The sequence below is a fragment of the Branchiostoma lanceolatum genome, chromosome 14 (genome assembly GCF_035083965.1).
Source record: "Branchiostoma lanceolatum isolate klBraLanc5 chromosome 14, klBraLanc5.hap2, whole genome shotgun sequence".
NCBI lineage: Eukaryota > Metazoa > Chordata > Leptocardii > Amphioxiformes > Branchiostomatidae > Branchiostoma > Branchiostoma lanceolatum.
The window spans coordinates 6,591,751-6,616,290 of NC_089735.1; the positions used below are offsets into that span (position 1 = coordinate 6,591,751).

General features: G+C 43.1%; 2 protein-coding genes across 5 annotated transcripts in view; both read right to left on the reverse strand.

The window, feature by feature from the left end:
* Positions 1–1,108: 1,108 nt before the first annotated feature.
* Positions 1,109–17,881, reverse strand: LOC136448438 (PR domain zinc finger protein 8-like). 2 transcript variants are annotated; one of them, XM_066447997.1, is made up of 4 exons: positions 16,876–17,881; positions 13,305–13,528; positions 4,075–4,303; positions 1,109–2,994 (listed from the first exon to the last, which is right to left on the reverse strand). In XM_066447997.1, the coding sequence occupies exons 2-4, from the start codon at positions 13,518–13,520 to the stop codon at positions 1,466–1,468; spliced, it is 1,974 nt and encodes a 657-aa protein (XP_066304094.1). In that variant the 5' UTR covers positions 13,521–13,528; positions 16,876–17,881; the 3' UTR covers positions 1,109–1,465. The 2 variants fall into 2 exon arrangements, with proteins under 2 accessions (XP_066304094.1, XP_066304095.1); XM_066447998.1 differs by lacking the exon at positions 16,876–17,881 and adding an exon at positions 16,560–16,801.
* Positions 17,882–22,076: 4,195 nt separating this feature from the next.
* LOC136448559 (adhesion G protein-coupled receptor L2-like) overlaps positions 22,077–24,540 on the reverse strand; it is a 50,624-nt gene continuing 48,160 nt past the window's right edge. For 2 of the 3 annotated variants that reach the window (XM_066448168.1, XM_066448167.1), the window contains exon 25: positions 22,077–24,081. In XM_066448168.1, the coding sequence (XP_066304265.1) occupies positions 23,965–24,081 (117 nt within the window). In that variant the 3' untranslated portion in view covers positions 22,077–23,964. The remainder of the gene's footprint in view (positions 24,082–24,540) is intronic. The other variant, XM_066448169.1, reaches the window with a different exon arrangement.

Here is a 24,540-nt window from a genome sequence, read left to right on the forward strand (position 1 = left end):
GCAATTTCCCGCTTGGCTAGGACCGTAATAGCGCTACGATGGGAAGATTTGCCAGTATGGCGACCGATATGAACAAATCACACGCATGACAGCTTCAATCGAGACGGCCCAACGGCGTCTTATCCCCGTATTTTCCAAACACAATTCCTTCTGGGATTGCAAATGCATGACATGTTCTCGGGAGCTGGGCTTGTTGGCGCTCTCGTTCGGCAATCAGCCCTGAACCACGTCTTCTCAATTTGACGGGCTGGCGTGTCAAATTCCTGTGAAATTAGGGTGGGCACATCAGCGCTAACCTTGATTTTTACTCGGTGCTTATTTCCCAGCGTGGCGACGGAAGAAGCGTAGTCTGTCGAGAGATAAAGGGTAGAATCCCGGATCAGGATTACAAGGTGTCAGTGCAGGGGTTGGGACTTCGGGAAGATTAATTTTCCAGTCCACTCACGGGGAAAAACCCGCCGCAGTCAACAGGGTGCGAGTATTTGAGGTGATGTTTTAATACTGTCCACACGAACCGCCCTGCCCCGACCTTTCTGACTCTTTATGAAGCACCCTCTTCTTCATTTTCTGAAAGGTCACATATTGCCTCCTGATCGTGACAGTCGAGACAGCTGAATATGTCCTGTCTATCGGCCAAATATCACCGGCACAGGTAATGCGTTCGGACCAGTGGCGGTCACCTTTCGCATGATTGGAGTGTAAGAGGGATATATATGAAATGGTGACTGCAGCGCTTTGCGCCTTTGACCGCACATTGAATTACATACACGGCACCGCACGGCAATGTATCACAAGTCTGACTCAGCTTTCTTTCTTCAGAAGACTAACATTAAGACGGTTACGTTACCGAGTTCTGGGGAAAGTCACGGTGGTACATCTACTCATACGCCCTTACAATGGTTGGTCATGACCAAAACAACTATGTACTCTGTTACAGCAAGTTGAACCGGTAAACCTCTGACAGACTATTATGACCAGCAAGTAGCATTGCCCTTTTCAAGATACAAAATGACATATAAAGTCTGTGTAAATGTTAACAACGTTTTCAGCTTGATACACAACTGACAGTAGAAACAGAACAACTGGCATGCAGCTCGCGAAAGCGTGGAACGGTTTAACAGTTTTTTCTTTGCCACCTCTCCAAGGGTGTTTATATATCTACCTATATATTTCCAGTTTGACAGGCAAATTCAAATATGCTTTACAGACGCACAGCGAGGCGCCAGAGAAACACATAATATATCAATGATTCCACATATCTGTATTTATATCCAGGATATTTTACAATCATACGAGAGATAGACACTCTTTACAAGTCTACAGTACATAATACATTACAACAGTGTTTTAGAATCATATCAATGTCCTCCGATATAAAGACATCTGGATTGGAGGCTGTGTCTGTGTTTAACGTTTTTTAGGAGGGATGTTTTGGCAACGTTCCCGGATGTTGTCCTATGCTTTGTCATTGATGTGACGTCATGTGGCGCGACAGATGGTGTCGCTCGCGGAAGGATTCCCCGCACACGTCACAGCGCAACTTCTCCTCTCGTTTGCGCTTGGTTGGATCCACCTCGGCCTTGTGGTGCGAGCGCATATGGTACACCAGATCGCTGGTCATGCGGAAGGACGCGTTGCACTTGGCGCACCAGTTTTGGGTGGGAAGGTTGAACGTTACGGCGGCGGTAGGGGAGGAGATGAGCGGGGGGACGGGGACGTGCGGGATGACAGGTGGCCGGGGGATGAACGGTCTCGGTTCGATCTTTCCCATCCCCGGAAACAGCATGGGGGCTGGGGCTTTATCAGCTGCTGACAGAAACGCTGGTCCATCAAAGTCTCTTCTAGGCAGGTACATAGAAGGTGGGAGGTTAGCGTTGATGGGAGCCATGTTAGCAATCGGAGCTTTTATCTCAAGTGGAAAGTCCATGTTTGTCACTTTGAATGGGTTCAGCTCTGGTGGGTAGGTGGGACTGACGGCGTGGTGACCTCCTGCTGTTCTAATTGGCTGTGAGAAGGCACTGGCTGTCCCCCCACTTGACGCTGGTAAAACTTGTCCGATGGAGCCCAAAGACGATAGAAGTCGGCCTGATGTAGAACTCAACTTGTTAGTCCCTCTCGACTCTGAGTCCGACTTTCTGTGCTCCGGCAAAGGTGGTGTGAGGTTCTCCTTCGCCGCTACGCTGGAGGACTTGGAAGAGGTGACTTCTGTGAATGCACTCTTGCCGTCATCGTCAGTGTCGCTGGAAGGCGTCAGGGGACTCCCTCCGTCGTTGGAGACTTGTCTACCGAGGAGAATGTGAGAGGAAGATGCGTCAGTTTTTTTACTTTCAGGGCTGTAAGGTTTAGGGGCGCTGGTGGCTGTTGTTTCTTCCTGCAAAGTCTGTTTGGGAGATTTGTTGGTGAGAAAGGGGCAGTCGGAGGAGTCGCTGCTGTCGCTACGCGGTCTCTTCGCTGTGTCCTTGCTATGGCGGGATTGGAACGGGAAGTCACCGTTTGGTCGTTTTCTGCTGCCATCTGTAGGGCTATCGTTGGCACCACGCGGGGACCCGGATGTCTCACTTGGTGAATGGCGGGAAACAGTCTCCGGACTCCGGGAACTCCGCTGCGGGGGCGAGGTCTGGACGCTTAACAGACCTTCCGTCCGGGTAGAAGATTCTGGACTTGCAGCCGTTTTTCCAGCCTTCTCAGCGGCCAGGCCGTTGGCTTCCTCCATGTTGTGAGGAAGGTCGTGAAAACTGAAGCCGGGTCCAGGCTTGGACACACCGGGCGGAGCCGACTTCAGCATGCGTGCTGTTCGGACGGCAAGGTTGATGTCCACGGTCACAGGCTTGGTTGTCACAGGCATGGCCGCGGTGGATGACGGGAAGATAGCCGTGCCTGCTTTGGTCGCCATAGCCGACTGCCTCTTTTCACACTTGTACCGCATGTGGGCTCGGAGAGGATTAGGGAACTGGAACATCTTGCAGCAGTGGGGGCACTGATAATTCTTTTCCCCTATAAAGCAAATTAAAAATATGAGTTAGCCCAACAATTTCCTTGTAAGCCGACCCCCATCCTAACCCCGGCCGGCCTGCAACGCCAAGATATGAAACAAATTCTATTATATGAGGCTAAATTGATTGGGAGACTCAGATCAAGATGGGACGTATGTTGCACACCCAGAAATCTGATGTACAAGCACCGACCGGGGACTAATTGAATTTCATAGTAGCAACATAAATAGGATCAGAAGGTCCCGGCTATTTTCCACAAGACGGGTTCACGCAAGCGGAATGAAACATGTCACCCGAGATAAGGGGATTTTGTGACTGGCTGTCATAACCTCAGTTTGTCACACGCGTGGCAGGCAGTTTAATATCCTCACAAGCGGAAATAACCAGGGAAAACCTCTGTCAGTCGCATTTTGGGTCCGGGCTCTGCGACGTGATTGACGACGTATGAAATAACATACGTGTTGAAACTACGATAAAGAGGCCGATAAATATGAAAGGATTCTCATTTCACGCCTACTCAACACCGGTTAACTCCCACAAACTTCTGCTAACTAGTCAGACTTAAGATGATAAACGCACATCCGCCAACTCCTTAAAGGATAAAGGCCGTACTGACTTTTAGATATGGTTTTTGAAAAAGTGGACCTTTTGAGGAGAAATTTCTCGGCTGAAAATATCAAATTTCTGGCAACATTGTTGTGTTCAGTCTCCTTGAAGGAGTACAGGAACTACTCTCCAGAAGAGGTTAGACTCCATACTTTTTGACGTCTTTTCATGCGTTTTTGTCTCGTTGTCTATTTTGTCAGGCTAGGCTGGCGGACAAAAAGAAAACATGACAAAATAGAAAGCCTGACAAAAACGCCTAAAAAGACGAAACAAACCCAGCCAGAATCTAACCTCTGTTTGAAGAGTATACAGGGACCATCGCCAGACTTTGAACCGAAGATCTTCAATGGCCATTCACTAGCTAAAGGTACTCGCGGAATCTTACGGAATTGTAGCACAGACTGCATTTTAACCGCCGCATTACGAAATACTTTCTACACTACAGGCACCAAAGAGTGTGCTGAAGCATACATACCAGCTATGAAGGAAGGTAGGATGTCTGGGATCCCAATATTGACGGCCCAGTCATCGCTGTACCAGACTAGGAGCTCCTCATCACGCCGGATGTGACACACGGACCGGAAGTACACCTTGCCGCCCCGCTGGAAGGCCTCCATGTTTTGTTCCCGTCTGTCCCGGGCAGGCTGGATCAGACGTAACCACTTCAAACTCTCTCCTCCATCTCGGCAACAACCAGGGTCAACCTAAGGAAAACAACAACACATTCCAGACGTCAAATCATCGACTTGGGATTTCAGACATTTTCTTTGGTAAATTTGAAATGGATGAGGCCTAGGAAAAATGTTATGATTCTGGTTACTAGGCCGACTCTACCAAAAACCTGCGGACCCTGGCCTTTTTTTTGTCGACATAAAATTTCCGATCAGAGTAATAAAGTGCAAACCAGACTTATGTATTTCACATTGTGTTAAAACATGAAAGCTTTCAACAGTTGCTGCAAGAATGTGTTGTAAACATTGTACTTCTTTGTTCAGTTTATTGATATACTTGTCCTTGTACAATGTATATCTGTATTGTCATCACATGTTGAAAATACCAGTTCCCTGACGAATTTCAGTTTTACATTGTTAAACTGTATGAGTTGGTTCACTTTGGCCGATATCTTTTAAAAAGAAAGGAAAAAAGAAAATCACTACCTATTGACCCTAATTTTTCAGGACCGTAATCGGAAACACAGTATTATTTTTTTCCGGCCAAATCAAACCCCATCAGTCTTTGGCCAAGTCTAGCTGACTCTATGACAGACAGAGAGAGGGAGAGAACATATGTGTTAACGGAGTTAAGGCAATGCTGATTTGATCATCGTCTAGGCACCCAAAACTGATTCGTGCGAAGGAAAAAAGTTGCATTCATTATGAGTGGTCAGGAGAATTGAACAAAGGACTGAACGCACAGAACATGGTATATCAAACAATTGATTCTTTTTAGTTTCTGTTTTTTGGTTGCAATCTACGACATATATTTGCTCATTTGGCAGCTTCTTTGTACGATTAACAGTATGGTCGCAAACATTTTTTTGGAAAGGACGTCCGAAAATTGATGCGCGGCGCAAATGTCATACATGTATTCAAGTCAGTACTAGTGTGGACTAACTTTCCCCAGAAAGTATCGCAGCGGCAAAGAGTGATCCTTTGTAATCATATCAAAGGTAAGGTACCAGTACAGCAGTATCAGTGCTCACAATGGTCAGCTAATAGGCCACGTGACAACATAATGAAGGCATGTCGTTTTGTCGCCAATGCTGCCCAAAAGCCTGCCTCTATGAGGGGTAAACATGTCACCTATCCGCGATGTGTTTGATGCCCATGTCTCCCAGCTAGCTGTATTGAGCCGCCATGCCAGCGGTATTAATATGGCAATAGATATTCCGAGCACACCATACGACTGCCATATATATGACCTATCCAATTCAAATCCATTATTACGGTGAAGTTGAGGACCTATATATGGAGAGAGGGGTCAAAGGAGTAAGCTTCGATGCTCGCACCGTAAATTTTCATTAACTTCATTTAATTAGGAGGGAATTCGCATGATACACTAAATATGGTACCACTGACCTTCTCTTCAGAGCTGAGTAACTTTAGCTAGGACAAGCCGCGATGAAAATTTGGTCGATGTCAAAGACCACGAATGATGCCTATACAGGATTGAAAGGGGGTTGTATTTATAAATTACCTGCCAAATGATTAAACACATTTTTCAATGTCTGAAGAGGGGATGGATTTAATTTGGCCTGAATCCTCCAGAGACGCCCTCAGCAGAGGGTCTGCATGAATGAAACGATATTGAGCGCACGACTTTTGCCTTTGTTATGTCTCAAGGCAGAAGTTACGCTGCTTAATTAATTGAATGAAATGAAATTCAGAAAATTGGTTTCCGAATTAGAAAATGGTAATCTTATTATAACTTCCATAATACCCGGATAATCAAGTTAGATATGGTTTCCTAATTACGTGAATGACTCCCGGCCTGGAACGGAACGCGGCGGTTGGAGAACGCCAGCGCGCGGCGCGCCGTGCATACTTTAGCCATCAACTGAGCGGGAAAATTGATGTTGCTCGCTTCCCTTCCCGTGCGCAAATTGCCGTGTAACCCCTGGTGAAGTGTCAGGAGTCGGGCTGCTCAGAGCAGTAATAAGGCTTCTTCAATTACACCGTCGTGACCGTTCTTTACACTCCGTGTACTTGACTGACCTTGGGGGAAAACCGACTTTGCCTCGAGGTTAAACTCCTGAACAGGACATAAGAAACTCCGAACCACTTCTCGAGTCATCTTCCTCTTCTCCCGACTGACCAGACCTGTTGGTTATTTTCTCGGTAACTCAAAGTTTCGCTTCAACAAGACGAACACTGGAGCTGACAGCTGGGGATATTGTGCTCATGCGGTATTGTCTGCAGTTTTTGTTCGGCTATCGTTCCGCCATTTCCGTGGAAGCGGCCGCAGGATTATTCAGCAGACTGCTTTGATACCCCAAAACCGCTGCGGCTTGGCAGTGGCGAGAAAACACCGCAGTCATCGTTCGTCTGACAACATTTTAGAATCACGAATCAACCGACGTTATACCTAGCATTGCTGACTTAAGCTTCACATATATATTTAATGTAGGTACTGCGTACCGGTACAGTTAAACGAAAATCATCTAGGTCCAAAATACCAGAACAATGTACCGGTGACTAGACGGACAGTCATGTATATAACTTATTTTGTAACTCAAAATGAGTTGTTCTTATCCAAAGGTTGAAATCTATCACTGGAGGAAGATGCAAACATTGTCCTTTCTTGGCTTTGCTTTGCTAACGAAGACTGGCAAACGTTGTCATACAAACATTGTTTGGTCTTTAAAATCAGCACAATTCTTTACATGAGAAACTCTCAGAATATGTGTTCTTTAACAAAAGTACCTAAAGTCCAAATAAGCATTCCGTTGACTCTTTATTCATGTTTCTGTCATCATTGAAGACCACATGCTATTCAAATATTTCAGGTGCAGGTACGGGTCCGGACCTGCACCTAAACCTCTGTACCGGTACCTGATCTTACATTTAGGTATGATCCTTTGTGTAGTGTCTACTATTCTAAAGGAGTCAATGTGACGTTAACATTCATCAATGATAGATTGACAAACAAGTTATGGGGAATAGTCCACACACTAATGATATCCGACTCCAATATCCCTACTATCATCAAATGGCAAGAAGTTTATTCTAAAACCTCAGATAAGATTTAATAAACATGTTGTTATAGAGTTCAGAAAAATACATTTCCAAGTATCCCAGGTTTCTAACCATAAACAATTGAAACGAAGAGTAAAAGGTTGGCTACTCTAATTTTGAATTTCTTACTCAATATGGAGTTCATTTTCATAATAATGAACATTAAGAACATATAGGAAAATTCCACAATGCCTTTTTACTTTTTAAATATCGCCCTACTCGGCAACCGATTTTAGAAAAAAAGACCTGTTGATTTCAGTGGTTTCAGATGGCTACATTGCAAACACTGTGGTGACTTATATTACACAAGATGAAATTGCAGACACCATGTGTATAGATGTATGAACATGTTTATTCAATACTTTACCCACTGTTTATACGAAGTTGTGTATCCTTTGATCTTCATTTCAATAAATCAACATTACAGACAAGTATGTGAAACGACTTACATGAATACTGCCGATTTTACGATAATTTCAACAGGTTATAACTATTTGAAAATAGATAAGTCATTGGATTTATGATTGCCTGTGTATCATATATTCTCTTTTGTTTTGGGGGTGGAGGCTATGTCAAACATTCCATGGTGTCAAAACGTGATGTGCAGTTGAATAGATAACACTGAAAGCGTGCTGTAGAATTTAACGGAGCACAAGTAGGGTTCCACGCTCTAAAAACACTGTAGCAGTGTAGGCTATTTACGGAAATATCGTTATAAAGCGGAAAATATCATGCTGTAACACCGGGTTCGCAATGACCTATAGAGAACTCTCCTGAGAGCTGGGATAGTGCAGTGCAATCTCAGTTGCTCTAGAACACTTGAATACACGCATTCGAGTGTTGTCTTTGTATGGAACAAGTTTGGTAAACTTCTACAGTCCAGAAAGTCTTGCCGTGTTTTGATATTTTGTCAACGTGGTTAGGTTCAACGCTCGAAACAGCCACTCTTGGCTTATATTGGAAGAGTGGCTCATATTCAAAAAGTCCCAGAAATTTATTTCCTAGATGTTATTCAATGAGGGAGCCACCGTGGTTAAACAAAAGAGAACGAAATTATCCAATAAACTTGAACAAACTTTTGACGACTAGGCAATAGTTGGAAGCATGAAGAAATTTTCACAGAAACATTGAAATGATAACTAAAAGGGAGGCATTACCAAATGCATAATCAGGTGTGGCAGAGTGATCAACTACAAAGAAGATTATCTAACAACAAAATAGGGAATGAATTTTGCTTCATCGTCCTCAGTTAATAAAGAAAAACACAATAGGAAAATCAAATAATTACGAACGAAAACAACATACACAAAGGATGTGATTTAATTACCGAGCTACCAGTCAACATACACTCAATTAACGGAGGGATAAATAATTAGTATGATCATCAATACAAGCGAAATAATCTAATACATCTTGATTAAAAGAATAAGTGATATGTGTATGAAACATGGCTAGAATAGAGTGACAATGAGAAAGAATTATCACCCAACAGATGGCCGGTAAAACAAAGTGGATCTTAGACGCAGTGGAGATTATGTTGTTGATTACAACTATCTTATACAGCAAAGGTACATGTACCGTGGGACTAACCGAGTTCTAGACGAGGCAAGTTAGAAAATACTCGGTTCACTTAATCTCTATTTTGAAATAAAGATTGAACCACAAACGTTTTGAGGAGGGATAATCTCGAAGCAATATCAACGTCTGAGCTTTTAAACAAAGAAGCCATGTGTCGAGGGCGAGACACAATCACCCGCTCGTACCCATGGAAAAAATGGGTAGATTTAACGGAGCCGAAAATCAAATAACACTAAGAAAGATATGAGTTATGTGAGTTCTCTCACTGATCAGAACAATGATTCTTCGTATGAATGAAACTACATGTATCCTAAAATTCTACATTATAGAGAATACAAACGCAAAAGGTCTATCATTGGAACATAAGATACTGTTGACAATAGCGCTGCGCACCTGAACGTAACATCGGGCAAATGCACAGGTAACGTTCCAGGTCATCAACAATTAAACAAAGTAATCTTTGTTCATCAATGATGACAGAAACAGGAAAAAGAATTATTTAGATTTCGGTATCTCGTGCAAAGAACCTACACTAGCGAAAGGATCTGCAACTAAGGAGGGTGCTAATTTCAGCTCCCAGACATTGTTTTCGTATTTTTGTCAGTGCTAAATTATTTTCGTCTTTGTGGTGTGAATCGCACCTTTTTGCTTGACATTTATTACACAGGGCGCGGTATATAATTGTTGTCGGTACATCCGCTGACAGCAGAACGCATCTGCCCGCTCCTATCATAACACATGTCAGATCTGCTGTAACTATGATGTATCTACTACCTGCGCGTAACATTATCAGTGAGTAGGAGATACATCGCTATGATTTTATGAAAAGCTTTATTGACGAAAAAACACACAGCACGGTCAATACAAACTACAAACGAGAAAAACAAAATGAATCTAAAATCCATGATAACATTGTGTGGTAATATTGTGTTGAGATCAGGCGGGGCTAGGCTTGGGTTTCAGTATTTTTTCTAATAACAAAGCCATACATTATGAGAGTTATCACATCTTAAGATAAAATCAAATCTGCTCATGGCATCGAGTCTCTTGAAATCTGTTGTAATTGGGCAAAGAATTTTGAAGACATAAGACATCATATCTAGATAATTTCATGACAAAGTGGAATTTATATTCAATTTGTTTTGGACAAAATGGATAAAACCTTTGGTCAGGGGCTATATTGTCATATTCGCCTGTTTCTATATTAATTCATGACTACTGATTCTTCAATATGTTATCGCTTTTCGATATTTGCATGCGATAGGTAAGCTTCCTTGGTATACTAGTGCTGTTTAGCTACTTTGGATACAGATAAGGATGTAACTGACTGTGCAAAGATAGTAAACTCATAAAATGGTGAATACAATTGTGGATTATAGTTACATGGTGTTTTGCTATCGGTACTCGTACTGTTGCTATTGACTTTTCGTACTAAAGAAAACGCTTTGGTAAGATAATTTGATTTAACACAATAGAAAAAGCCATTATTTGGTTAATCTCTTCTCCCATCTTTTGCAAGAACTGTCAATATATGAGATACAATGTTTCTAACAAATTTCCTGCGAGTTATGTTCCTATACATTGAAAATGGATTGATGGTTAGTAGAATAACAGGGGTTTAAATAGATGTTTACATGAGATTGAAGACGAACGTCACTTTATCATGGCTAGCTTGTTCACGGTATGCGGATAAACGTTCAAAGCTGTTCACCTTTTTCCCGCTTGTTCAAAAGAATTCAAAAGTTTCAATCCTGATGATAAATCCTTCTAGGAAGAGACACACTTTACCGTATACAAATAGGTAAATACATCAAGAAATGATTACACCTTAGAACCAATAGTGTAAACGATACGTAAACTCATAACATGTTGATCTATTCATATACTAATACGTACGTTAATTCATTTGTACTCATTTGTTTGTATATATAGTTGTATAATACATTGCGAAAGTCGGTGTAATTTTGTTGTGTTAATAATTATAAAGATTGTCTGTCTGTTTGTTTGTTTGTTTGTTTGGCTGTTTGCTTATAAATTCTAGATCGGAATGTACTAAGAAATTGCAAGTTATGTTCCATTATAAAACATTGATATCGATGATTCATCGCTGGTTTTGTAATGTAAGATGGGTTTGAATAGCTGTATTCCTACGTTACCCTCTGGGTTTCACCACGGACCGTCCGGGAGCTTTGTCTCAATCTCTGCTCAGCTCTGTAAAAACCCTTTAGTTCCGCGGCCTGCCGCTAGTATTCCCCATCCCTGTCTCTCTTTTTTACTAACCCTTCTCACGAAACAATCGATTCTTAAACCTGAGTGCAAACTAATGCAGCTGGCGATCAATCATCCTAATTCTCGGCACCCATGGCTCAACATATTGGATTTTGTGTTTCGCTAATCAACAGGCTCTCAAAGGCGCAATGAGTATTCATCGCGTGTCTGAAACACTTGAACTGTATCCCACCTGAGGAGCGAGGCGACGGGAGCATCTCTGGGCACACGTCCGGGAAAACGTGGTGTATGTGGGGGAAACTTCACACTAACGCTCGCAAAATTACAGCTTAAATCTTTCGTTGTTCTGGAAAAACGCTCGCCAAATTACAGGTGAAGAATTACGTGGTTCTGTGGAAAGACAGTGTCTTGAATGGTAACTGTCTTTAACAACAACATGCTACTACATGTATATATAGATTACCTTTCAAATATGGGATTGGTTACCTCTTATTTGCCTTTTATTTAGACTTCTTTAGGTCCGAAAATACGAGCATTTGATGAAATCCTTAGATCGAGACAAAACGAGTCGGAAATTAAACATGAACGACGCTAGTAGTTCCAAAGATGGCAAAGTAAGTATACCGTCCCAGGTACTACAAGTACAAAGAGGGGCTAATGTGACACAATGATAGAGGTATATGCGAGAGGAAATGATTGTGAACCCAGACACAAGCTCAATGATCGCTCCAGTGATTCAACTGCCAACACGTCTGGACCAATTCCCATTGATTTGATTCTATCATATTATGATAAAACAGCGGCATCCATCCGTTTGCGCCAACGATATCCTTCCAAATGCGCTTGATGAATGCTCATCGGAAGCGAGCATCTGCTGTGTGCAGGAATGATAGCTATCCTGCCATTATGTTTTCACCTTGAAATCAATGCGTATAGAAAATAACATTCCGTTGCAAATCGGGTATCCACATTGTGAAAAACAAAAGCAAAGTGTGACTACAACAAACGGATGAATCTTTTAAATAAGCAAGAAAATAACGACACATTTTCTACACTGTCAACACAAGTAGATACACAAAATACATTGAGACAATAAGCGAGCTAATAGTTATATGTAAAGAAGGTACAAGAGCCTGAAAAAAGGTTCTGCTTAGAATCGGAAGTTTTTTCTGCTGTATGTTTGAATGGTGATTGTCAGAGGCATTGTACCAGTTGTGTGAGGTAAACATGCACGCCCCATGGCGCCTGCGACTCACGCCATCTGTATCCCTCCTCACAACAAAGCAAACACACCGACCACGTCCTATCCGTCTCCGCCATGTCAGATCAGCAAGGTCAACACATAGTCTGGGCCAAAACATGAGGCTAGGGGTCAACAACAAGAGACACAGGCAGGAAAGACGAGCGGTAGACAGAAAATCAGTACCTAATTCAAGGCAAATCATGTTTTGCTAAGGTCTAACTCTATAACGTTTATCACATCAGGGGTAAAAAAAAATGCTAGAAAATGGACTGATTAAGAAATAGAAAAGAAAGGTACAATCGGTGTCCATTGTAGGTTACTCATAGGGAAACTATCTACTATCAATGAAAATATACTTTCGGAAATAACGTTATGATTTATTGAGGGTGGTTTGCTGACATTCACCAGAACCATGTTTATTTGTATGCGAAGATTTTGGTCGCTACGTTGCTCTTCCTTAGAAGGAAATTTTTCCAAGGTTCATCTTGTTATAGACTGAACATCAGTAGATGTTCGCTGTCTTCTGCAACTTGTTGCATACAGCAGAACTTCACGTTCATGTACAAAACTTCAGGGCGTTCAAAATACTTATACGATAGGCAGCATAGCTTTCTTTGTTTAACTGTTCTGCAAACGATAGATTTAGTGGTTAAACGTAAACTATAGATCTTTTGGTAGCATAGTTTGATGCTTAGCCGTTTGTTTCTCCCATTGTTCACCATCACCATAGCTGGTGTGTTACGCCGAAGGGCGGTTATACCGGCTATACAGATACAGATACAGATATCAACCCTACAGGTAATGATACTTTACCTTTAGTCTATTATCTAATACACGAAACTAACGACTGCATTTAGCCCATGTGGGCAAGAAGATGCAAATAAAGATCATTCATTCATTCGATATGTAGGTTTGGATTACCTTGTAGGCATATGAGACCATCCTCTTGTCCTTAGTCCGTATGCCGATGAGCACGGCCGGATCCACGTCGTCTGTCCCAGGGACGTACGGGCCGAAGACGGTTCTAGGCGGGATGTCAGTGGTCGTCCAGACGCCCGTCAACAGTTCGGTGGAGTCCCTCTCGTCTGTCATGGTCTGGCCTCGGATTTCTCTCCCTTCATCCATTGTCTGCCCCATGCGCTGCCCTGCAGGGGAATTAATTAAGGCTACATTTAAAAGTGTGTTTTTCCGCGGGCCGTACACCGCATTCAATGTCGCCATGAATCACGCCGCTGATCCGATATCGTCGGCTTCCATTAACAGACTGACGTCGTCCCCCCGTCTCCTTATCCCGTCTGCGAGCGGCCGTGAGCGAAACCAGAACTAGAAACGTTTTTGTTGATCTCGTGGGGAATTCAAGTTTCCATTCCCGCCGAGTTGGAACCCACGCCTGTCAGCAGAACACCCTTTTATCTGTCGGTGTCGGGCCCAAGAGAGCCGGCCTCTCACGGTGGCCTGTTGATCCGCCAGTCAAACTACCCAGGGCGGTTCGGGAAATAGACCGCTCGGAAGTTTGCGTACGGCTGAGGTAATAGCCATGACTGGTGTGGTGTGTGTCTCTCTCTGTAGTCACCTCCCCGGTGCAAGACTTGATCGATCAGCTCGGGCTAATTACGCATTACCACTACACATAGCAGCTTGTGGCTGTCCGGACGGGTATAATTCGTATGGATGTCGATACATTTTGTAACGTGCGGCATTTTCGCTGACTGTCGGCGGAATTGTTGGAACGAGCGAAGTCGCCAATTACGCCGTCATTCGGCCTGGGACAGAAGGCATTCAGACTGGGCAACAGTCTACGTCATAATTTGTCGAAAAATTATGAATCCTAGGTTAGGAAAATCTTTACTTTGTGAAATGTGTTTTCTCATCCATGACAATACCACACAAACTCCTAGCGCAACTACAACAGCATTGAAGGTATTGAATAAGCCCCATAGTACCTTAATACTACTATCATGGAAATAAATATGGAAAAACGATTAGATCAATAATCATAATAGAGATCTATTTATAAGGTAGCACGTGTTTAGATTACGTTCAACGTTCGCGTCAATTGTCATTTTTGAACCTTAGTCAGAAGATAATATTATTTTCTTTTCATGTACACATTCACATTAAATCTATCCAATACAATTTACCACATCAAAACCTCATTACACAATGTACCATTATTCACAATCTAACTAGCTTTTCCAATTTAGGATGCCTGGGCTGTCACGGCTGATAATTTTGGCGTCTAATTCTTGAGTTGGTTCCTAAGAGCGATAATTGGAGAGGATATGTTTATTACAGGGACACGTGTAGTGAGTGATACTCTATGGACATGATGGCGGAGTTACAGCAGAGAGGGCGCCGTGTGATGCAGGTGGTGAAAATGCGTTAATAATATCCCGACCACCTGGGACTGTCTTATTGCTCGGGGAAGCCGTAATTTGCCACTGTCACAGTCTGGAAGAGGAGACCTACGATGATTTAAATACTACTTCGCGCTAACATATGTCCATTTGCTGATGAAAAGTGATATAAAATAGCGATCGATCTGCGTCGCTTCCCGCGGTTCGTTTCCAGGAATTGATTAGACGTCTGACATTCCGATCAGATGCTCGCCGTGTCAATTTCTATATTGTTGGAGGTGCAAACGATTCTGGGTTGATGGGCGAGCCATCCGCGTTCGTCACTCTCTCTCCATCAGCAGTAAAGTACGGGTCTTCAGTACTTCCCAGCCGCCCGCGTTGACCCTCACGCCGCCCTGTCTTTGGTGATTTCTGCCCGACTCTCGCTACAAGTGATTCTGGGAGGATGTGTCATTCCCGTATGTCGTCATAAAGGGTTGTTAGGAGAGGATATCCGGCGGCCAGCGTCGCGATAAACATCATCAGGAGCGGGGAAACGACACTCGTGGGTGCGTTCCCTTAATGTGGGGACTTAGGAGCGACGCATTACGACTGGGCCCTGGGGGAAGGAGCCGGCAACTCAGAGAGGAGGTAGAGGGGAAGATTGCGGGATGCACTTAAGTAATCAGTTGAGACCGCTTAGGTTGAACCCACTACGCCTGGACCCTATAGGCATGGGCGGGTGTGAATATTGTACCAAGTACAGCCCTGCATACAGGAATCTTAAAAGAAGAATATATATTTGTACACATTTATGTATTTTTTTGGCAATCGTCGCTTATAACTACCAAATATGTTTATGATAGTTTTACTTAAACGTTGTTGAAAAATAAATGTCACGAACATCAGCAACTCACATGTAATGAAAATAGTTGGCAATATGGAAACTTGGCAAGTCGAAAGGTTTTTCTAACATGGTTCGTCATCATATCAATATTTCACACTTCAGAGTTTTGGTACAGCGTGCAAGCACAATCTCCATCCTTGTCTTTGATGGCGTTGAACAAGAATAGAAGAAAATGCCGGTACGAAGAAAACGTGAGAGTATCATGGAAGATGACGGCCCTCAGTGGTGACATTTTTCAAAGATGTTCCCTCACCACCCCTTGCCTGAAGAAATAGTCCATGCAACATAAGCAGTAGTTTTGAATCTGAGGTAACCAAGGCGCTTCTGTCGCTGCCAAAAACCTTCTGTCTTCAGCCGGCCCATTCCTATTGATTGCGACCGGGCCGCCCGTCGCTGGTCTTTTGACTCCGTGATGAATTAAAGGTATTGAGAGCAACTATGTGTGAAAAGAGGACATAGGGCCGGTGCAGACGGCGTAGAGAAGAATAGACCGGGCTCAGAATTGTAGGTCGATTTTAAAATGTTGTACACAACGTTTCTTCAAAACACGTTTACCAACTGCTACGAGGAGAGCGCGACTAGAATGAGACAATAGTGGTTAACTCACTATAAGTAACGCCGTGAATGGCATATATCTATATATATATATGTATGGGCGCTACTTGGCTTACGGAGTTATTTCACTGACCCGGTAGTGCAGTTTCACACACAAACCCAATACATACACTGCCGCATGGGCCATACACAAAGCACTCAGACATCGTTGTGCTCAGATTCTCGCTGGCAAATAGTTAAAACCAGGCCGAGACAACAACATGTGATGCCAGGACACAGAGCGAAACTCCCGTACGTACGAGTGTTCCTCGAGATTTCATCTCCCTCACCTCGTACATTAGCGCTATGATTACATCAAACATGACACGCCGTACTCACTGCGCCTGAGATTGGAGCTTCCCTGTTAGAGGATTCCTCCCCCCTTCCCTCCGAGCGCGCGACAGACGACAGAGCGTTCGCCGGGAGTGTTAGCTTGCACACGCAGAAAAACAAGTGTAGGTAGATGGCGGGCACCGTAACATATGCTACCTAGGCGAACAAAGAGGTCGGGACAGCAGCAAGTTTGGCTCCCTGTGCGCCCTGTATGAATAGCCGTGCTGATTGATTTCCAACCAGCCAACATCTGTGATGATTGCACGCAGAGAGGCCACTTCACACAAAAGTAGTCAGTTGAACCAAAGGACGTCGGTCTTACCTCTGAGTAGTCGATGTGGGGCGGGTAATGCAGGCCACGCGCCTGTGGTTCGGGCCCGTCTGGCGATCGTGTGGCGGTTGAACGAAGCCTATGACCTGTATGGAGTAGTGTGGCTGCCGGCTTGATATGTTTATGAAGTCGTGTCGAAACATAAATGGATGGACCAGTCAGGCATGGCGAATGTTTCCCATAGGGCGGTTTGTTCGCGTGTCTACCGTCCAATTTTCACACCTGATTGGTTATTATCTGATGAATCTAATTACTTAATTTATGATGTTAGCCCACGGTAAATGGGATTTGACAAAATGCATATCCTGCAGCAGATGCTAGTATAAAACCGCGCAACTGGGACGCGTCAGCTTTTCCAGAATTCAGGGCGCAAACGAAGGACTTAGCGCGGAGTGGCTAAAGGCCGTTACTAATGGGCTCATAGAAATTCTCCAAATGCGAAATTAAGATCGACGCCAATACCAGCGGAATACTCGCACTCTGTTACGAATATCGCCCGAACTGCATGATTTTCAACAACATATGCCAGGGCTAATTATGTACGGTAAGCGACTTTACGCAAATTTGCCTGAAAACATTCCACTCGGGGTGCTGGCTTTATTATTCATGAGCGTCGATTCTGTTTAAATGCCGGGTTAGTTTTGCGTGTAGAGGCTGCCATCTGCTCGGCATGGAGAGCCTGTTTGTCGCACAATAGAAGCGGGAACAGCGGCGCACAGCCAGACCCCCCTCCCCCTATCAACAATGACAAGTACCCGTCTGAGATCATACAATTTCACTGTCGTCATACATCAGACGAGCCCCTAAATCACGGCAATAATGGTTCGTATGTTAGAGTGGCCATTACGTACTAGCCTTCTCCTCAGAGATCCAGCCGTGTCCCACCCGAGACTCCGTCAGTCTAAACCTCATTCATCCATCCTGACAAGCAGACACTTTCTTCTCCCAACTAGATATCCCGGCTACTGTTACTTCAGCATATCAGCTGTCAGCCGCACACAATTATCCCGCGGCTCACAACACGCCGAGGGCCGCCGCGCTGTGAGCTGTGACGACTGGTTACTATTAAATGTCGCATGTACACTAGCACCAAGGACAGGGAGGTCACCAAGCCGTGTTGATGAGAGGCGGCGGCATTTTTAGTACCCTGCATATTACCTACAAACTTATCCATCACTTTATTACCACCCCGCGATCGATGTTAATTTCAGGGTTGATACAGAGAAACATATGGCGGGAGTGGTCCTAAATAACGGACTCGGAGATGATGGTTCCAGGCAAGCGTTACATCTGCGCGTCAAAAGACATCTGCGATCGTTCTACTCTGTTAAAGCAACAAATAACTTTAGATATACAGAGAGAGTGGGGAAATTAGCTAATTTGGAACTTGTTTTGGCAAGGTCTTATCCACATTACTACAACTGTGATTTGATGATCATTTGTTTCAATTGTGACATAAGTTCATTCTTTTTTCGCAGATTGAAGATTGCAATAGACAGCTGCGTTGTATACTTACTTCAACTATACAGCCAAATTGTACGACAAATCTTACTACAAAACGGTTTGTAATAATTAATCCAATATGTTGGAGCGAATGTGGCGGCTTGTGTTCGCAATGCGTGATCTGCGGATGCGGTATTTGTTCGTAATTCAATCTGAGTTCACTTCACACAAACGTGGATTATGTGACAGGTTGTAGACACCCAAGGGAAACGCAACAAAATCTAATCGGCAAGATTCTAAATGCAATTAACAACAGCGCCGCGATAGACTCCCCCTCACATATGGCGAAGAAAGCAACTCTACTCTCTCTCTCTCTCTCTCCTACCCCGTCCTGGAAGCGAGCCAAGTATGCAGATTGTCAAATTAACCCTGATTGAAGCACCTTGGATTTATTTAAAACGCCATCAAAGCGAAACAAAAAGGACCAAATTGCGCGGAGACACGGCGATTATTGTCTTGAGTCAGATCCCGGTAAAGACCCATTGTGTGGTGACGGGTGGGATAAAAGGCCCGTAAAATAATGGAAACACAATTTGCGTGCTGGGGATTTACGAATCGCCCAGAAATGAATTCCAACATGTCAATATGGCGTCAAGATCATTGCGTTTGCCTGTAATTTGGCAGCGATCTGGGATGAAGTACCGCCGCTTTTTTTCTATTTGACGTCCCGAACCCCATCTTTTGGCAAGCTAAATGAGCGTTTACTCAAACAGATTGGGAAGAGAAATTGTCTGCGATGCGACGTCTTTGGGTACAAATGCATATTTATCGCCGTCTTAGCGGGCGTAATTTGTTATTTGTCAGCGGATAATGCTGAGATAGCAGCGGAGATTCCGACAGGCGGGACGAGACACTCCCGTCATCTGTCTTCCGGGACATTTAAGGGCTGACAAACGGGCGTGTTTCAGAACCGGCACAACTGAAGCACCGTTACATACCCCATTCCGCCAGGGCGGCGACCTCCCTGCGACCGCACTGCGACCTAAAATGTGACAGAGCGCTCCACGAATTTCATAGAAAAAACTATTATTTGTGTGTTTTGTTGTAATTTTAGTCATCCTTTTACATTTTGCATGGTATTCCAATGATGAAGTCAAGGGTTACACAAATCCAATTTATGTCGCAGAAAGGTCGCGGCGAGATCGCCATCTAGTGGAATGGGAGCGTTAAGTCGGACAGGAGGACGGGGTAAACTAATCCGTTCCATAACAACTGCTCTGTCTGATGGGCGTCCAGGCACCCCTTGTGGAGGATGTCACACCGCCAAATGTCCGAATGATCCCACCTAGCTCGTCACGGGAAATCACCGGGAAAAATGGTAGAATCGGTGAAGGACGAACATCGATGTAGCTGTTATCATATCCTGACTTCCAAAGAAATCTACTTGAAGCAGCACATGAATTTACTGGATTTCCAAATGTATTGATATTGAAGCAGAGTTTTTAGCAGTTGTAAGATGCTTTAGTAGTTGATTCTGATGATATTATTCGCATTCGTCTCACACCTTTCAAAGAAATAAGATGCGACAAAAATAAAAGTGATCTAAGCATATTTCGATTCCTCTTGCTGCATTGATGGATCCTCTAAATATACAAATTGACATTTATGAGACCACTGTGAATATAAACCACACAAAACAAAGTGTACTCGAACCATTACCGTTTCTCATTTATCATAATATAAATGCCTGAACCTTATAATATAGCCATCCATGCAAGATTTGCGCAATTAAAAAGGACTAAGACCCAGTGCCGTGTTTCGCATTTGTTTTTATATGCAGGTGTTTATGTCTCGGCGGTCTAGTCACACTTCAATGTACTTCTCAGGAATGGGACTCCTACGCCGAGCCGACTGCGCTATCGTGGCGGTGATGCTGAAATCTACGCGCAATGTAATAGTTTCACAGATAAGATGCTGCGGTAATATCACGTTGTGATGTGAGGGCGGCGAATGGGTTCATCTATTTCCTCTCTTCTTATAAAAGAGATCATGCACGGAGAAGAAACTATCCACTCCAATTTTCGTCTTTGCTTTAGCTCATCGATAAACCGCTAATTAGGTTTGATAGCCTTTCCAGTGTGAGCTAATCACATTATAAAGAGTAGGAAACAAAAGGTATAGGAGACAATAAGAAGCTTCATCGTCATTTGATTCAGTATCACCCCCGATCCCACAAGGATGACGACCTAGCTGGGATTGCACTGCGACCTAAAATTTGACACATCGCTCAACGAATTTCACAGATGAAAAAAACAAACTTTTCAAGCTTTGTGTGTTTTCAATTATAATTTTACTATTTCCATGATATCCAAATCATGCAATCAAGGGTTACACAAATCCGATTGATATCGCCGTCTAGTGGAATAGGGGCCTAAGGAGGAAAGAAGTTTGTCTTAGGGGTGTGTAAGAAGGTTTAGGAAGAAAAAAAGTATTACTCATCCTTCAGTATACTTAATTTGTTACTGTGCCTGTATTTGTCTTTGTAAGTTTAATTCTAATTTTCCAGAGGTGATGTTAATATCAATATTAGCTGCTTGCTAGAGTGCATGACCGCTATGTCCTGTACCTTCTCTTGTTGATTGATAAAAAAAAATCTCATAAAATGGGAGACAGTCTTAAGTATTGATAGAGGTTGATTTTCGGGGTCGATGGGTCACGGCCTCTGATTGGCCAGAAAGGTCACGTGGGTATTTGACAAACTTTTTGCATACGTGTCATGAATGTTATATTAGGGATAAGTTAGAAAATCTGCCTAAAGTTCTAGTTCCGTGTTCCTGTAGATCACCACAGATGAAATTTAAAGACGATTTGAATGATCATCATCCTTTTCCCCAGCATAAACGAAGCGCACATCAAAATCTATCATGTCTATTGCAATACGCAGAGACAGGAGGTACCTTGCGCAGAATGAAGCGTTAAGTTGAACTTCAAGGTCAACAACTTTTCTTGTACAGTTTAAAATTCCACTTAACTGGTCTGTTAAGCGTCCTCATGTCAGCATGAAGTTGCTTTGCCAATGGAGTTGTCAGATTAAAGAAAATGCCAAATCTGTTACTCTATTGTTAATCGAAGCCAATTTTCTTTCTCGATACGGACGGTATGTAAGTAGAATGTGTTGCCGGTTTTATTAAACACAACAGGCGACAAGCCATAGCGTATCAAAATCATGGTTCCCAACACGGGATAGCATAAAAAGGGAGTTTTTGAAGCTTCTCACAGCATTCTAAACACTAAGTCAGGAAAGCTGATTCATTTCATTTTTGTCATTATGAGGGAGAGATTATTTTGCGATTTTGAGAAATAAAAATTAAGCAAGATAACCTGCATTTCAAGAATATTTGTTTAAATAGAGTTGATCTGGTGGGACGTCCCTGTAGCTCAACTGGTAGCAGCCTCACAGTTGTATTCCTGGTTCCAATGAGTTGGTAACTAGGAACTCCCGCTGCAATCCTAGGTAGGGAATCTCAAGGTGCCCCGAGCACGATAAATGGGAAGGGCTAGCAGCCGCTCACTGCAAAAATATACCCTGCTACTGAAACAGAAAGGAAACTTTCTGCCCTGTGTGCCACTAGGCACTACAAGGGTCTGAACGAACGAACGGACGGGCGAATAGTTGATCTGGTAACCACATAATGAGAACTGCTCCTATTCTCAGAAATTGACAGAAATAAACACCTTCAAGACAAGCCTGGTGAAACCGTATCTTGTATTTTGTTCAACAAGTATGTACATTTGCGCGTCCTGATAGAAAATACCGAGTCAGTAACTCGGTGTGACAACCACACATTTCTTCCTACTCTTCTTTAAACAACCACTCTCTACCTATAGCCGTATGAATGTGTTTTTTGGTAACCCAATGTACATGTGTGACGTATATAGATACAGTTGTAACGCTTATATCGTTGGTGAATCTGTAGATATTTACAGTGATAATGTGAACCTACTATGGCTTTTTGATATATGTCCTATAAGACCTAACATGCATTCTAGACTCTCCATTGCATCTATATATACAGGTGATAACATACAGTCAGTATCGGGACTATCTATCGGTCATGTTACAGACAGATCTTATCATTCTAATGTCTTTAGAAAAGAGTGTGATGTAACGTCATATAATGTCCAGTTGTCATAGTGCACTGATTATCACGTCACTTCTGTACTAAATACATTCTTGTCAACAAGTTGACTTAATGCATGAAAGACTTGGATTATTGCTTCAAAGTAACATTCTCTTATATACACTTATCGATGTGAACTATGGAAAGACTAATAGAATATTTCATAGTCTTATAGCGTACCAATACAAGGATGGTTTTCATGGTTCAAACAATTACACAATAGAACACACACACTGTGACACATGAGAAATTTGCTGTGAACTGGCCATAAGCCGTCGGTACCTCCATCGCAATTTTGAACTTGTATAATGTTGTGACAGAATCATCCTAATTCTACTTCAGAATCAAAAAGTAAAAGCTTTTGAATTAGTTTTCATTTCACAGGTTACAAACATTTCCTGTCTAAAACTTACCCACTAATGTGATCATATACTCACCGCTGACATCCACAGATAATTTCTCTTTTTGATTTTAGCATGACCTTATTGGACATTATGAACACTTTTATCATTTCTAACTGCCTAAGGAAACTTTTCTGTTCATATGTGATTTTTAGGGTGACTCTAAAAAGTATCAAATGCTGCGTGACCAGGAGTAGAATAATGGGAAAGCTTTTTACTGTTTGTGATTTTTTTTTCATCCGCCACTGTTGTCACAAAACAGTCGAACACTTTTCCTCTACACCTAACAGACCGCATGTGTATCGTAAACACCGCATGCTCTTGCGCAAAATGGATTCAGTCATGACCTTCTTTTTTCGTCGAATCTAAGTGTGCAACTTGAGACACACTTATGTCGCAAAACCTTCTCAAGTTTCTTTACAAGGTGATAAAGATCAAGACTCAGGTATGCCATTTTTTGCCGGTCACGACAACAACTTGTTGTACATCAGGGCCCTAGCTGTAACCATGCCTGGATAGAGACGGAGGACGTCATAAACTATCTGCAATATTTTCTCCACTGCTCATTGAGTCACGTGTTCTTAATCTACATAAGGTGATGTCATAGAAATAGTTGTCTGCTTCGTCCTTGGCAAAGATTGATGCTGTACTTATGAAAATTTCGATAAAGTCCAAATTCGTGTTCAAAATGGATTCACAACGACTTCAGCCAACGCAACCACTACTTGTCAGCTCATGGATGTCCCTATAGCTTAACTGGTGTCAGCCTAATAGTTCTAATCAGTTGCTAATTGCCCCGGTTCAATCCTGGGCAGGACATCTCGGTTGGAGTTGCACCCGTCTTTCGGAAGAGACATAAATTGGGGATCCCGTATTCGAGGAGGTGTCTCGAGCACGTTAAAAGGGGAGGGGTAGCATTCCCCCTGGTACAAATACATGTTTACCCTGCTACTGAAACAGTCAGGAAACGTGCTGCCTTATGTGCCACTGGACACTACAAGGGTCTGACCGAACGAACGAACGGACGAACTTGTCTTGTCTTGTCCGTTGTTGTGTCAGACTTGTGTCTCCTCCAGAGCGCTCTGCCTGACGCTGCCCGACTGCTCCTCTACTTGTTGAGACGCCGTGGGAGGAGGCTTCCTCTGGAAAGCGAACTTCACTCCCCTTTTCTTCTGGAGAACAAGGAAAAGGAAGACAGAGTTTACGACCCTCTGATGTTTGTACTTTGTGTAAATGTTCCTAAGCCGCCACTGAGAGGCACATAATGCCCTTCAACCGTCCCTTGACCCTGAGATGTTGGTTCCAGAGTTAGTTCTTACTGAGACCAAGGAGGTTTATATAGAACCTCCTTGCTGAGACTTGATGTTGAACTTGAACCTATCGTGTATAGTGTTCAGAAAGATAGGAAAGGAGAGGAAAAGGAAATGAAATAGCCCGCGACTCAACTTAGAACATTTCATCGCTAGTCCCAGAGATTCAGCAGATTAAACCCTACAAGGGTGTGCAATATGTCAAATTTTCCAAACAGGACTTTTATTTCTTGTCTTTTGTCTATCTTGTAGCTGAAATCCATGTGTTTTAACCGCCTAAAATGGACTAAGATACTCAAAATGTTTTTTTTTGTGGGAACC

What these genes read in the sequence shown, in the direction of transcription:
- LOC136448438 (XM_066447997.1), bottom strand. Translation starts at nt 13,520, where the DNA reads ATGGGGCAGACAATGGATGAAGGGAGAGAAATCCGAGGCCAGACCATG. An exon ending in TGGTCTCATATGCCTACAAG is followed by an intron (nt 4,304 to 13,304) that starts GTAATCCAAACC and finishes TGTTTTCCTTAG; the next exon opens with GTTGACCCTGGTTGTTGCCG. An exon ending in CCTACCTTCCTTCATAGCTG is followed by an intron (nt 2,995 to 4,074) that starts GTATGTATGCTT and finishes TTTGCTTTATAG; the next exon opens with GGGAAAAGAATTATCAGTGC.